The 11624-nt window shown below is 39.3% G+C and overlaps 1 protein-coding gene across 2 annotated transcripts in view; it reads left to right on the top strand.

The window, feature by feature from the left end:
• Positions 1-382: 382 nt before the first annotated feature.
• Positions 383-11624, top strand: part of LOC123957778 (ecto-NOX disulfide-thiol exchanger 2-like) — a 102341-nt gene continuing 91099 nt past the window's right edge. For both annotated transcript variants that reach the window (XM_046030836.1, XM_046030837.1), the window contains exon 1: positions 383-581. In XM_046030836.1, the coding sequence (XP_045886792.1) occupies positions 560-581 (22 nt within the window). In that variant the 5' untranslated portion in view covers positions 383-559. The remainder of the gene's footprint in view (positions 582-11624) is intronic.

Below are 11624 nucleotides of genomic sequence, written 5' to 3' on the forward strand. Positions count from 1 at the left end.
CTTAATTTTGGTTATTGTAATCATAATAAGCAAATCTACAGTGAAGAACTACACTTTGCAAGTCACTTCTCTTTCTCCATGGCACATTGCACCCATGCAAACACTGACACCTACCTGCCTTCAAATTAAAAGCAGAAAGTCTCTTTAAGGATAAAAAAAAGTTAGTGAGTATTCAGGTCAGGTGTACATAGCGGCAGTCTATGAAGAAACAATGCTTAATGTACTTAATAACACAACCCGTTTGTCATTTGACTTAAAAAAAATCTAATTAAGTGTGTTCAATTTGAAATAAACAGCACATGAGCGGCAGTGTGGGGTTTATTTTGAAAGTCACAACCGGAAGTTCCTTTTAACCATTTTGTTAGATTGACGGTAGCACCGTACATGCTCCGAGGCAGGTGATAACTGCTGGCAAACGTACAGTACTGTACCGGAGCAATACCTTTTCTACCGCAGCGTAACAGCCAAGAATCTCCCCGACTTCAAGGATTAATATCACAGGCTGACAGACTTTATCTTCGCTGGGACTGTCAAGTCTCAAAAGCTGCGACAGAGGACAATGTTTCTCCTGCAGTACACCGGTAGGCTGGTCTAACTAACCTCACAGCATCACACGTTGCACACATAAAACATAAATAATGTTCATGGGAAATGTATTTAAAGTATGTCAGTAGCAACTAAATATCGACTTGTTAGTATTTTCCCCTAATATTGCCATTGTGTTTTTGGCATACGGTGGTATTTTGGCTAACATCAATATAACATTTCTTGGCACATTGTTGTGAGGATGGACAGCATCAAGCGGTGCACTATAGCTCAACAATCTCTTAACTCTTTTAAAATCATCCCTTTGGACTAATTACTACAATATTTCTATAATCATTCACCCATATGGTAAATAAGTTTTATTGTGAAATATTTTAGGTTAACAGCAAACTTCTAGTGGGCTAATTCATAGTCTAACGTTACTAGTTTTTAGATGTTTCTCTGGTGAAGACTACGTTTAAACTTGCTCCATGCTATGCAAAAGTTTGTACCCCTCTAAACTTTATTACAGGATTAGTTTACTTCTGTTGACTTCATTTGACTTTATAATGTCGTTTATCCCTTTTCTCAACCTGTGAGCGATGGGGAAGTTGGGGGAAGTGTGAACTAACTGTTGAAAAATCATTTGATTTGGCTTGGAAAGGGATAAAAAACAAATTCAGTATCAGACTCTTCAGCCACAACCTGATGGCTGGAGGGATGCCAGTCTTTCCCTTTATCTACATAAGAGAATTTCCAGTAAATTCACAGATAGTACCAAAGTGGTTATCTGTGGGTAGTAATGGCCACTGAGAAACAGTCATAAACTAAGCATCTTTTATACTTTTACTCATTAACCAAACTACTCCTGATTTCTGTCCCTAGAGCTCACTTTGGAAACTTGTGGGCTCAGCCTTTATATGCCTGCTGGATTATTTTAAGTGGAGTGCCGCCAACTTTGTATTTTCCTAATTTCCCTGTGATCCTTCAACTGTAGTAAAATAAAACTGTTTACCACAGTCACATTGTTGGGGGATCATACAATACAAGTACCTCCCACCAACAGGCCTCAGCTTTACTCAAATACTTTGTTCTCCGTTTTAGCTGCCTCCCGTTTGTATCAATGTGATTATTTAAAACCTACTCCAGGTTTCTCTCGGCCAGTCTGATGATGGATAAATGCTCATAATTTGATGATTAGTTCCCCCAGTTGCCAACTGTTGAGAATATGCAAGCAAACCTTTTCTAATGGAGAAGCTCTCTACACACAGCTGTGCAGTTTAGTCAGTCATACTGCTGACCTGTTGTAAAATTCTTATGTTTGTGGACTTGTGGACTGTTGCATGATGACATAAGAAAAAAACATAAGAAACTAGTAACATTGAAGCATTTGGTCAAATTGAACTAGAGCTGCATCAGTTTCATTTTAAGGGGCACACCGCTGAGTCAGTTTTCTTGTCACAGTGGGTTCTACTCAGCCTGTGAAACAGTTGTACAGCATCAGGGATATCTCACATTGGTCTTGTGACAAACTGGGAGTGTGGAGTTTGAGAGTCACGGCTGTTGACCATCCAGGAGGCGCGAGAATATGTTAAGCTATTGGTTGCATTATGGGAAATGTATGCGCCAATATAAGGACTAAAAGTCAGAATAATTTGGCCTCGGCTGCTTTGATTTTGAGTATTAATTTTTAATGAATCTCTTGCAAGTCCTTCAATGTTTCAGAGGTACATTGGTGGAGTACCTATTTAATTGTTTAGTCTATAAAGTCTAAAAATGCTCATGATGAAGTCTTCAAAATTGCTTGTGCTCTCACAAAACTGTCCAAAACCCAAAGATATTGTGTTTACTAAAATATTAAACAAAGAAAAACAGCAAATGTTCAGGGCTGAGAAGCTGGAACCAATGATTTATTTGGGCGTATTTTCTTGAAAAATAGTTTTTAAGGTTAATTCAAGTCAAAATTGTTGCCCATTGATTTTCTGTAGATTGACTACTTCACGAGTAATTGATTAGTCATCTTAGTTCTGTTCAGAATTTAAAAGAAATGCTGAATACATTAAAGATTTTGTTGTGTTTAACCTCAACCCTGTCGTCACTTCACTTTCAGGAAAAGGCAGATGAAGTGATTTCTAAAACCGATGTTTTATGTTAAAGTTTCCAAACTCCTCTAGCAAAGTCTTCCCCACTCTCAAGAATGTGATGGGCGACATCCTTGCATCCATCACTATAAGTGGAGGATGAGTGGCCTCAGGAGCAACTATGGTTGAGTTAAGGTCTATCATGCCCTGTGACAGCCATTTACTTCCACCCTGCACAGATCCTCTCTCTGATCAATGAGCAGACCATTGTTGGATTGCCTTCCGTAGGATGGGGCTGTCAGAAAGGTTTGACAGAAATACAGAGAGAGATTAAAAGAGAGAGAGAAAAACTGCAGGATATGTGCTTTGTTTTGAGTTTGCAGTGGCCCCAGGATAATCATGCTAGTATAGCTAAATTAAAGCACAACTGAATGTAGAGTGAGATATTATAGAGTTTGTGGAGATTTGTCAGCTTTGGAAAAATCTCCCCTTTTAAATGAGGAAACGTAAGCACAATTTTGCTAACAATTCAGCAGTAAGCATGCGTCCTTAACAATGGCTATGGGGAAAAGAGGCAGCATAATGGAATGTGAAAACATGAGTCAGAGATAAAGGAAGCTCCCATGTGTGAGAACCACTGCTGATTTCACTGTTTGGGAATGGAGGACCAGGAGGGGTACACTGCTGAAAGGCTGAAATGCTTAGCTCTAGTAACCTGGTTATGGATCATTCAGTTGTGCCTTGAAGACCCAGGAAGATATTGAGTCTCCTGACTGGGTTTCTTTAGCCAGCCGTCGATCTTACTGTTGTCCAGTCTTTGAGGAGTTTCACCAGTGCTGTTATCATTATCCAAAGGACGAATCTATATTATTCTGACAAACGCTATGATTTAAACCAAATTACTTTTTCTTATCATCTCCACTGAGTTTCTTTAAGATACAGATAAGTGTTTATAGAGAATTATGTCTATCATGCAGTAGTACACAGTGCCTAGTCAATAATTAGAGTAAGGAACGACTTTGATTAAGATGTTTATGCGTGTTACCTATGGACAATTCCATTAATAATCTTGTTTTTATGCTATGTGAGCACTGTCAACTATCTGCTGTAAGTTACAATACCTTGTATTGTGGAACTGGTATAAATATTTGTTCTTAGATAAAGTTTGTTACTTTTTAGATGGGTAATTGTGACTCTTAAAGCCCAGGAAATTTGTCTGTTTGACCCCAAATGCACTGACCTCCGAATGCATGTCTAATAGGATTCTGGATTCTGTTGTCAGTGGAAGTATGGTGGCTAGAAATGGCAATGGCACCAATCGGAATACTTCAGTCCCGATACCAATACCAGGGCTTAGTGGGATTGTTTCAGAACAGATATGATTCGAAAGAGGCTTAATTTCTTCTACATTATTCTGAGCTAAACTGTTGTTACCAATGCAGAGTACCGATCTGATACTTAAAATGAATGAGCTGTATTCTCTTACTGTGAAAAAGAGCTCATTCTTTTATTTGTAAGGCAACATCAGGGTTGATCAACAATCGTGTAAAACCTCCAAATTGCTGACCCCTTGCTCTATGCATGCCATGTTAGCTATTTGAGTCAGTATCGTGCCGATACCGAATATCCGTATCAGATTGGTGCATCCCCAATGGCGGCTACAAAGAAAAGTTACTTTTGTGCACCCTTGAATTCCTGGAGTCAGGTAATTCTACTCCCTGATCATTCCTGGACTTCACAAAATATAAAGCACGACAGAATATATCCATACCAAATTAGAACATATACATCACATTCTTGTTAACAATATTGTTATGATTATTTACATTTTGATGTAGTCTGTAGCATCATAATTATCTGCTTTTGTTCAATTGCCCAAATAATTCTCTCTTGACCATTTGGTGTGAAACCCATTACAAGCATTACTTCTTTTTTTTATCATAATACAGTTGGATTATTGGTGTATGTAAATGTGGTGTAAAAGTGACCATTTAGTGTAACGCATGCTCATAATTAACATATTTAATGAGCAACTTGACATTTTTTTGAGTTAATAAATTAGAAGTAGTTTTGTAGTATTATATAGTGAGCCTAGCCACTACATTAAAAAAAAATGAGGCAACACTTACAAACTACGTTTTTGTATTTATGTTTTCCAAAGCATCAAAACAAAAGGAAAGAGCAATAAACATCAGTATTCTTATATGGGCTCGTCCTTCCATCCACAGCTGTCCATTCTAGTATCTTTTTGGGCCCTCCTCACATTAGGGCCCTGTATACTTTCAGTACGTTTTTTCTGTATACATTTTTCAGTTGCACAATAGTCAGAATTAGACTGACGGAAGTGTAAAGAAAGGCCAAAAAAATGCTTGCACTCTCAGCTCTCAATCTGAGACAAACAGATTTCCAAATAAACTAAATAACTGAAATCCGACTGTCAGTTCTGTGGACCATTACTTTTTCAAGATATCTGCATGGTCTCTGCAATTATAGCACATTGTATTTGGCCAATAACTGATGAGATTAACAAAATGACGGTACTTGGACAGCTCTTTGAGTCCTTACAACTTGCCCCACACAGGACAAGAGTCTGCAGATCTCAGTCCTGATTTTCCATGAAATACTCCTGGAATGTTATCTGATGTATGGTCAACACAAGGCTGTTGCTTTTCTGTCCATTTCTATGACTCTAACTGCTGTAGAAAGTAACTCAGCATAACTTTCTTTTACTATGTGGGTAGAAAGTAACTCTCACCTCAACTCTCTGTGGGTTTTCACCTCAATGCAGAGGGTAATTATTTAAAGCTCCAGTACTAAAAAGACTTGAAGAGAGCAGAGCCATCATCACATTTAGTTCTCGAGGATATATTTTCATAATGCATTTTTATACATGTGAAGGCATCATTGATAAATGCAGTTTGATCCCCATTGCATCTAATTTATGACAGTCATCTCTTTTGAGCAGGTAACCTGGCAGGAGCTTAAGTGAATCCCTAAACAGCTCTTCTTATCTTGTTAAGGATTAGTTTCAGTGAGGCAATGATAGAAACCTTATTCTTTTGACATTTACCCTTGGAGCTCATTAGAGTGCTCATTTAAATGTGTTAAAAAACAGGTGAAAGAAAACATGTTTATTTTGGCAGAAAAGAATGTTCATGGCTTGTTTGGCACGAAATGAGTTTGTAATTTTCACTCTGCCCCTCTTGTATTTAAACACCTCATGCACGTCTGATATACACTCCCCCCAAAAGCAATTGTTCGGGAAATTGTTTTTTCCCTTCTTTTTTTCAAACTTGTAGGGAGGTATAAGAAATATTCATGCTACAGTTAGAGAGACACTTGTACATCAGATTTTGGTGCATAATGGTGCTTTTCCACAATTACTACCACTGCAGTGGACAGCTGTGCTATTGTGCGCTGTCATTCACACTGCTGGCAACTTTGTTGATGGGTTGCTCTCTCCTGGCTGATTGTGGGCGGTGTGAGAGGCTTTTATTGTGTCAATGTAGTGGTCTCATGTGGCTACAACATTTTGAACAAGTACTGTACATCATGTAGTTTTCCCTGGTTTCCATTTTACCCTCATGTGGTACATTGCAGTAGATTGCTTTAGATAGTGGTTCTAATTAGATTGGATATATTGGAAATCAACTGACATGCTCAATTATTGATCAAGGCAAGTTGGCAACCGTTCCCTAGTCATTGCTTTTAACACCTGTGTTCTTGCAGTCTTTCAAATGAAAATAACAGGGTAGCTTTGAAGGCCTGTAATCAACTTCATAAAAAAATCACCACAGAAGGGAGGCAAGGAAGCACAGACATCTGTTGATTGCCGATAAGTGCAAAAAGGTTAGCTGTGGACAAGAATTTTGGGCCAACATGCAGAATTAGGCCCGGTTTCAGAGCTCTGTCTAGCCATATGAAGGCAAGGTAACTGCTACCATTACAAAGTCTCAATATTTTAGCTAATTATAATGATGAATGAATAGAGTTTTTCAAATATTTTTGTCATCTGAAGCCGTTCAAAGAATGTGATGAAAAAGAATAACGCTTTTATACTTCACCAATTGTCACGCTCTCCCAGTGGAAATTAGATGCAAATATGGAGACACTAAAGTAAATGGAGGCAATATATTATGCTGGGGAAATTGCTGTTGTGAAGTGTGATTTGACAGTCCTTTGGAGCATTAACAAATGGTGGAATAGTTTTTATTTGGACAAAGAGAGAATTCTTCAGCTTCCCCAGAAATTTGAAACGTCCTTTTTTTTGTAGACTAGCAAGTTATTCTTTCAAACAAGTGAATAAGTAAGGGTAAATAATGAAAGCAATAATGAAAAGTGAAATATTCAGATGAATAGCTCAGAGCAGCTATACAATATAACAACAGCTGTTGCTATCCCACTTCAGTATATCTTACATAATAAGAGAAAATGCTGAATGGATGGAATTATTGGATCTTAAAAAATTATGCTTACCTGTGCTTCCATGTCACATTAAGTGACCAGAAAACTAGAAACCCCTGTACAGTAATGCAAATGACAACAGACTTGTAAGAAATCCTACCCTTGTGAAAAATACTTTTTTAGTTGTGGTCCTGTGTCTGAGAGGTGTTTATTAAACTTTATAGTCCTTTTGACACCGTAGTCCACGCAGTGCTCCGCCAGACTACATCATAAATTTACATATACAGCAGAGCAGCATTATTAATTATTGCAATATAATGTAGTTCAGTTCAGCAAAACCACAAACTACTGTGTCAGAAAGTACCATGAAACAAATCTTCATTTGTTCAATCATCGATCATTTTGAAGGTTACAGTATGGGTATGAGTAAGATTTCCTGGCAGTTTCAGACATCTGAATCATTGTCCACATGCTGAATTTTACAATGATTCTAATGACTTTGAATGGGGACAGTGTGCTCCTGTGCCAGAGGAAGAAAAATAGCTACATCCATGAAAAGCCAGACATATTGGCACAAAAATGGCAACAATGATGGATTAGATTGACGTAGCTGTACAGGTTGTACGGTCATTTTATAGGAGCATAATAAATGATTTTATATGAGAAAAATTAGCGTTTTTCTTCAGTTGGCACGAACAATGTTAACTTCGCCTAGTAAACACTATTGCGGCTTCTGTGTCAACTCAAATAATATCAGATTGTTCTTGTTGGCTGGCCCTGTCTTCCAGGTGAGACATTCAGCAGATAAGAGGGATTTTTTTTTTTTTACCAGTACCAGAATCCTCTCATTTGGAGAGCAGTGTGAAGGATGTGTGGGAGAACAATGTGAGTGTCAGCAGAATCAGCAGCAACTTGGCAGCCTAAAGGTGTTTTTGGATCAGCTCTGGCACTCTCTGGGGCTCCACCACCTGATTGATGGAGCTGTTTGTTCCTAATCACTTTAGAGATAAAGCAGGCTACCATGCAAGGAATGTTGAAAGTGGATCTAAGGACTTTGCAGCAACATGTGCAGGAGCTACACCAGAACTTCAGATTGTCTCGTTGCTTCAGAACTCATGCCGTTTGTCCCTGTGGCTTGCTTTTATTAGGCAGTGGCTGTTGTTTTAGCCTGCCAGAAACTCCATTTGGGACCGTGTGATTGTTCAGCTTTGTGATCTTTTGGAGGTTTACAAAGCTGAGCAATCAGTATTATGTGGTGACTTACCTAATTCAGCCATTTTTTGTGAAGCTGGTATCAGTTCAATTACAGTGTGTTGGTAAATCAATATGTGGAAGGATTGTCCACCCTGAAATGTTGTTTATGCAAACAATCCCTATTGAAATTGTAGGGGTGAGGTGACGACGGAACAGACAAGGCAATGTATGATAAGAACACACTGGAGTTTGGTTTAAAATAAAGTGACAGAAAGTGATCATAAGGCAGGGGAAAGGTGAAAATGGGAAAATAAAAAAGGTAAAGGAATAGATGAAGCTAGATTACACTGTTCACCAGGGAGCAGCTCTGTGATTAAACCTCAGCAGATTTTTTTTATTTCTGTTCTCACATATCATCTTGAGAAAGAAGCCTTCGCTCTGCTACATCAATATCAGGATTAAACTCAGCCTGTCAGTAAAAGCCTCAGTAAGTGTGGTAGAGAAGCACAGACGGAAATGCAGGACATCCCCCCTCCCCCAGATTCCCTGCATTTTAAAATGGAGGAGATGCTGGAAAACAGTTGTGGTGCCAGTGGAGCAGCAGGTACCACTGTAGGCAGTATTACTGTGACTATCACCTTCACTGCACAGCGGCCTCTTTTAAGAAACAAAGTGATGCTGAGATTTTACTTTGGTTCTGGCATTTTTCTCTTTCAGCAATGCCAGGATAAACAAGTGGAAATAGCACAACACAGGCTATGATGGATTACTGTATGAAGCGCACTACATCAGACTGTGCCCACTGCTGCTACTGTAAACGTGGTAATATATGGGCAGTAGCAGCTACCTTAAACTGTACCCTGCAAATGCATATAAGTCAGATTTACTTTACACAACACATAATACAAACAAACATAAATATTTTTTGACATGCCAGTCCTCTTCGATGGGCTCTATTTCTAAAGCACCTCAAGAATAAATTTTGCTTCTCTGTTCTGCAGTTTCAACATATGTGCCGATACCAATATATCTAGCTAATTTTTTTTGCAGACCTTCACTCGTCTCCCTTGAAGAGGCTTGCCAGTATTTCTCCCATGTGCACTCGTGGCTGTGGCTCTCTGGACTGACAGTGTTCAATGAGTAGGGGAGATCAGCAGCAGTTTCGGTTGACCAATCATCAGCCAGACAGAAACGTGAATGAGCTGTGAATGATCTGAACTGATCTGAAATGTTTGTCCAGGCAAATCCTTCTCTTTATGATTTTGTTTTATATGATCTAACTGGACTTGACTTTAAAGGTCCAGTGTGTAATATTTCTGAGGGTTTGTTGACAGAAATACAATAGAATATCCATATCTTTGTTTTCATTGCTGTATAAAGACCTTACATAATGAACTGTTATGTTTCTATTACCTTAGAATGAGCCATTTCCATCTACATAACCCGCGGGTCCCCCCTTCCATGGACGTCATCATGTTGAGCTGCCATGTTTGTACAGTAGCCCAAAACGTACAAACAGCACTACAAAGCGCATTTTGTCACTACGTTCTTCTTCTTCTTGTATAATTCTGGCTGTGTAGACGCTTCACTACATTGAATATGTATGAAGAAGAAGAAGTAGTGATAATATACAGCAGGGGTCAGCAAATAAGTTTTGGGGGGGTAGCGCTCGTCTAATAAAGGCACGTGTTCACTGGCATAGACTTCACTCGGTAAAAAACTTGGTAGCCTATTACTTAACAAGTCACTTACGCAGTGGATATTTTATAAGCACAGACCAGGTAAAGCAACAGTAAAATCTGAGTGAAGATATTGATTTCAGTTTTTTAATAAGCTATGTCATTAACGAGCTGGTATGCGGTTCACCTGCTGCCGTAATAATGGCAAAAAAGACGAGTTCTGTGTGAGTTCCGCCTCTCTCTGTGAGAGAGTCAGAGAGAGGCGGGGCAAGCCAGTGTGTTTGTGGTAAGAGAGGACGATCACGATGCCCACTCAACATTGTGATGTCCGCCAGTCATGGACAATGGCATCGCCTATTGGCCCAACCCTATTGGCCAGTAAGGTAACTAATAACGGAGACATTTTAGAGGAGACATGCCACTCAATCACATCCTCAATACAACTCTATGGGGAAAGCCCGTAACGGCAAAGATGGCGGTTATCCCCCCCCGCCTCTCCCGCTAGAAAGCCAATTGTCTGTTTTTAACAGCCAAAGCGGGAATCCTATTTCAGCCAATTGGTTGGTTCCACTGACGTAAGGGTCTGTTTTACTTGCTTTACTTGCATGTGCGGAAGTGGGGACGCATGCGTAGTAGAAATAAAACCGGCTGGGAAAAACGCTTTTTAAACCTTATTTTGGGACAAAGTCGTCAAACTGTTTCAGTGATTATTATCAGATTTTAATGCTGTTTCTATTGATGTAGTTTTTATGGCCTGGTAACCTGTATAAGTGCATTTATACAGGTCTCCCCATTCATTTAGATAGGAGCCTGGTCTTGTTAGTCCAAAATAGCTGCCTGGAGGCGTTGCCAAGATGACGGCCGAGTGGCATCACTTGCCTATAAGGACTTTGTGAACTTCTACTCGTTTCTCATTCTATTTGATAGATTTACTTATGATGTTGTTTATATAACATGCCTTTTCCTTGAACATTTTCCTTGTAGAGACAATGGTGGAACACTGTTGTGGTTCAATGGTTTGGCGCCGGAAAAAACTCCTTCCACTGAGATTGCTTGTCTCAAAAGCAGCCATGTCTCTAGCATAACAGGAACAGAAAGCCCTGAGGGGCGTCGATGGCACCTTGAGGATGAACAGGGACATAAACACTTGCATGACACATAAATAGCTTGAACATTGAAAAACAAACCATAATTGTGAAGGTGAGGATACAAACTTTTGGACCAAACATACTATCAATAGTGTAGCTCGCTGGGTGCTGGGTTATTCTTGTTATCAGGGTCAGTCTGGCATTGAATGAAGATAATCCCTGTACGCTTCACTGAATGAGAGTGGATTTTTATTTTCCTCCTGGAAGTCAGGTCACCATGGAAGGGTTGTTTGTGGAATCAGAGCTACTCCAGATTAGGAGCTGAAAATGACTGAAATATAGTAGAACCTCATTGCAGCTTTGTAGTTTTCCATTTACCTGAGAGGGCTTTTTTTCTGGGAATCATATATTTGATTTCGCCCTGTTTCCTGTAAATATTCACACTGTGACAGACCCCCACTGTACAGATCCCTTCATAAACACAGAAGAAGCTCCATCTAATATATTATGTAGAGTGGTGATGAAGTGTTCACTGTTTGAGCTCAAAGGAAGCCCTGTACCTGAGTGTTTACCACTCTGAGCTTGGCCAGAATCAGACTCCTGCTGTTTGGATAACTTTGTTGATTTTTGTGCGTTCAGCACATCTCAATGAC

This window comes from Micropterus dolomieu, linkage group LG19 (genome assembly GCF_021292245.1).
Source record: "Micropterus dolomieu isolate WLL.071019.BEF.003 ecotype Adirondacks linkage group LG19, ASM2129224v1, whole genome shotgun sequence".
In the NCBI taxonomy this organism is placed as follows: Eukaryota; Metazoa; Chordata; class Actinopteri; order Centrarchiformes; family Centrarchidae; genus Micropterus; species Micropterus dolomieu.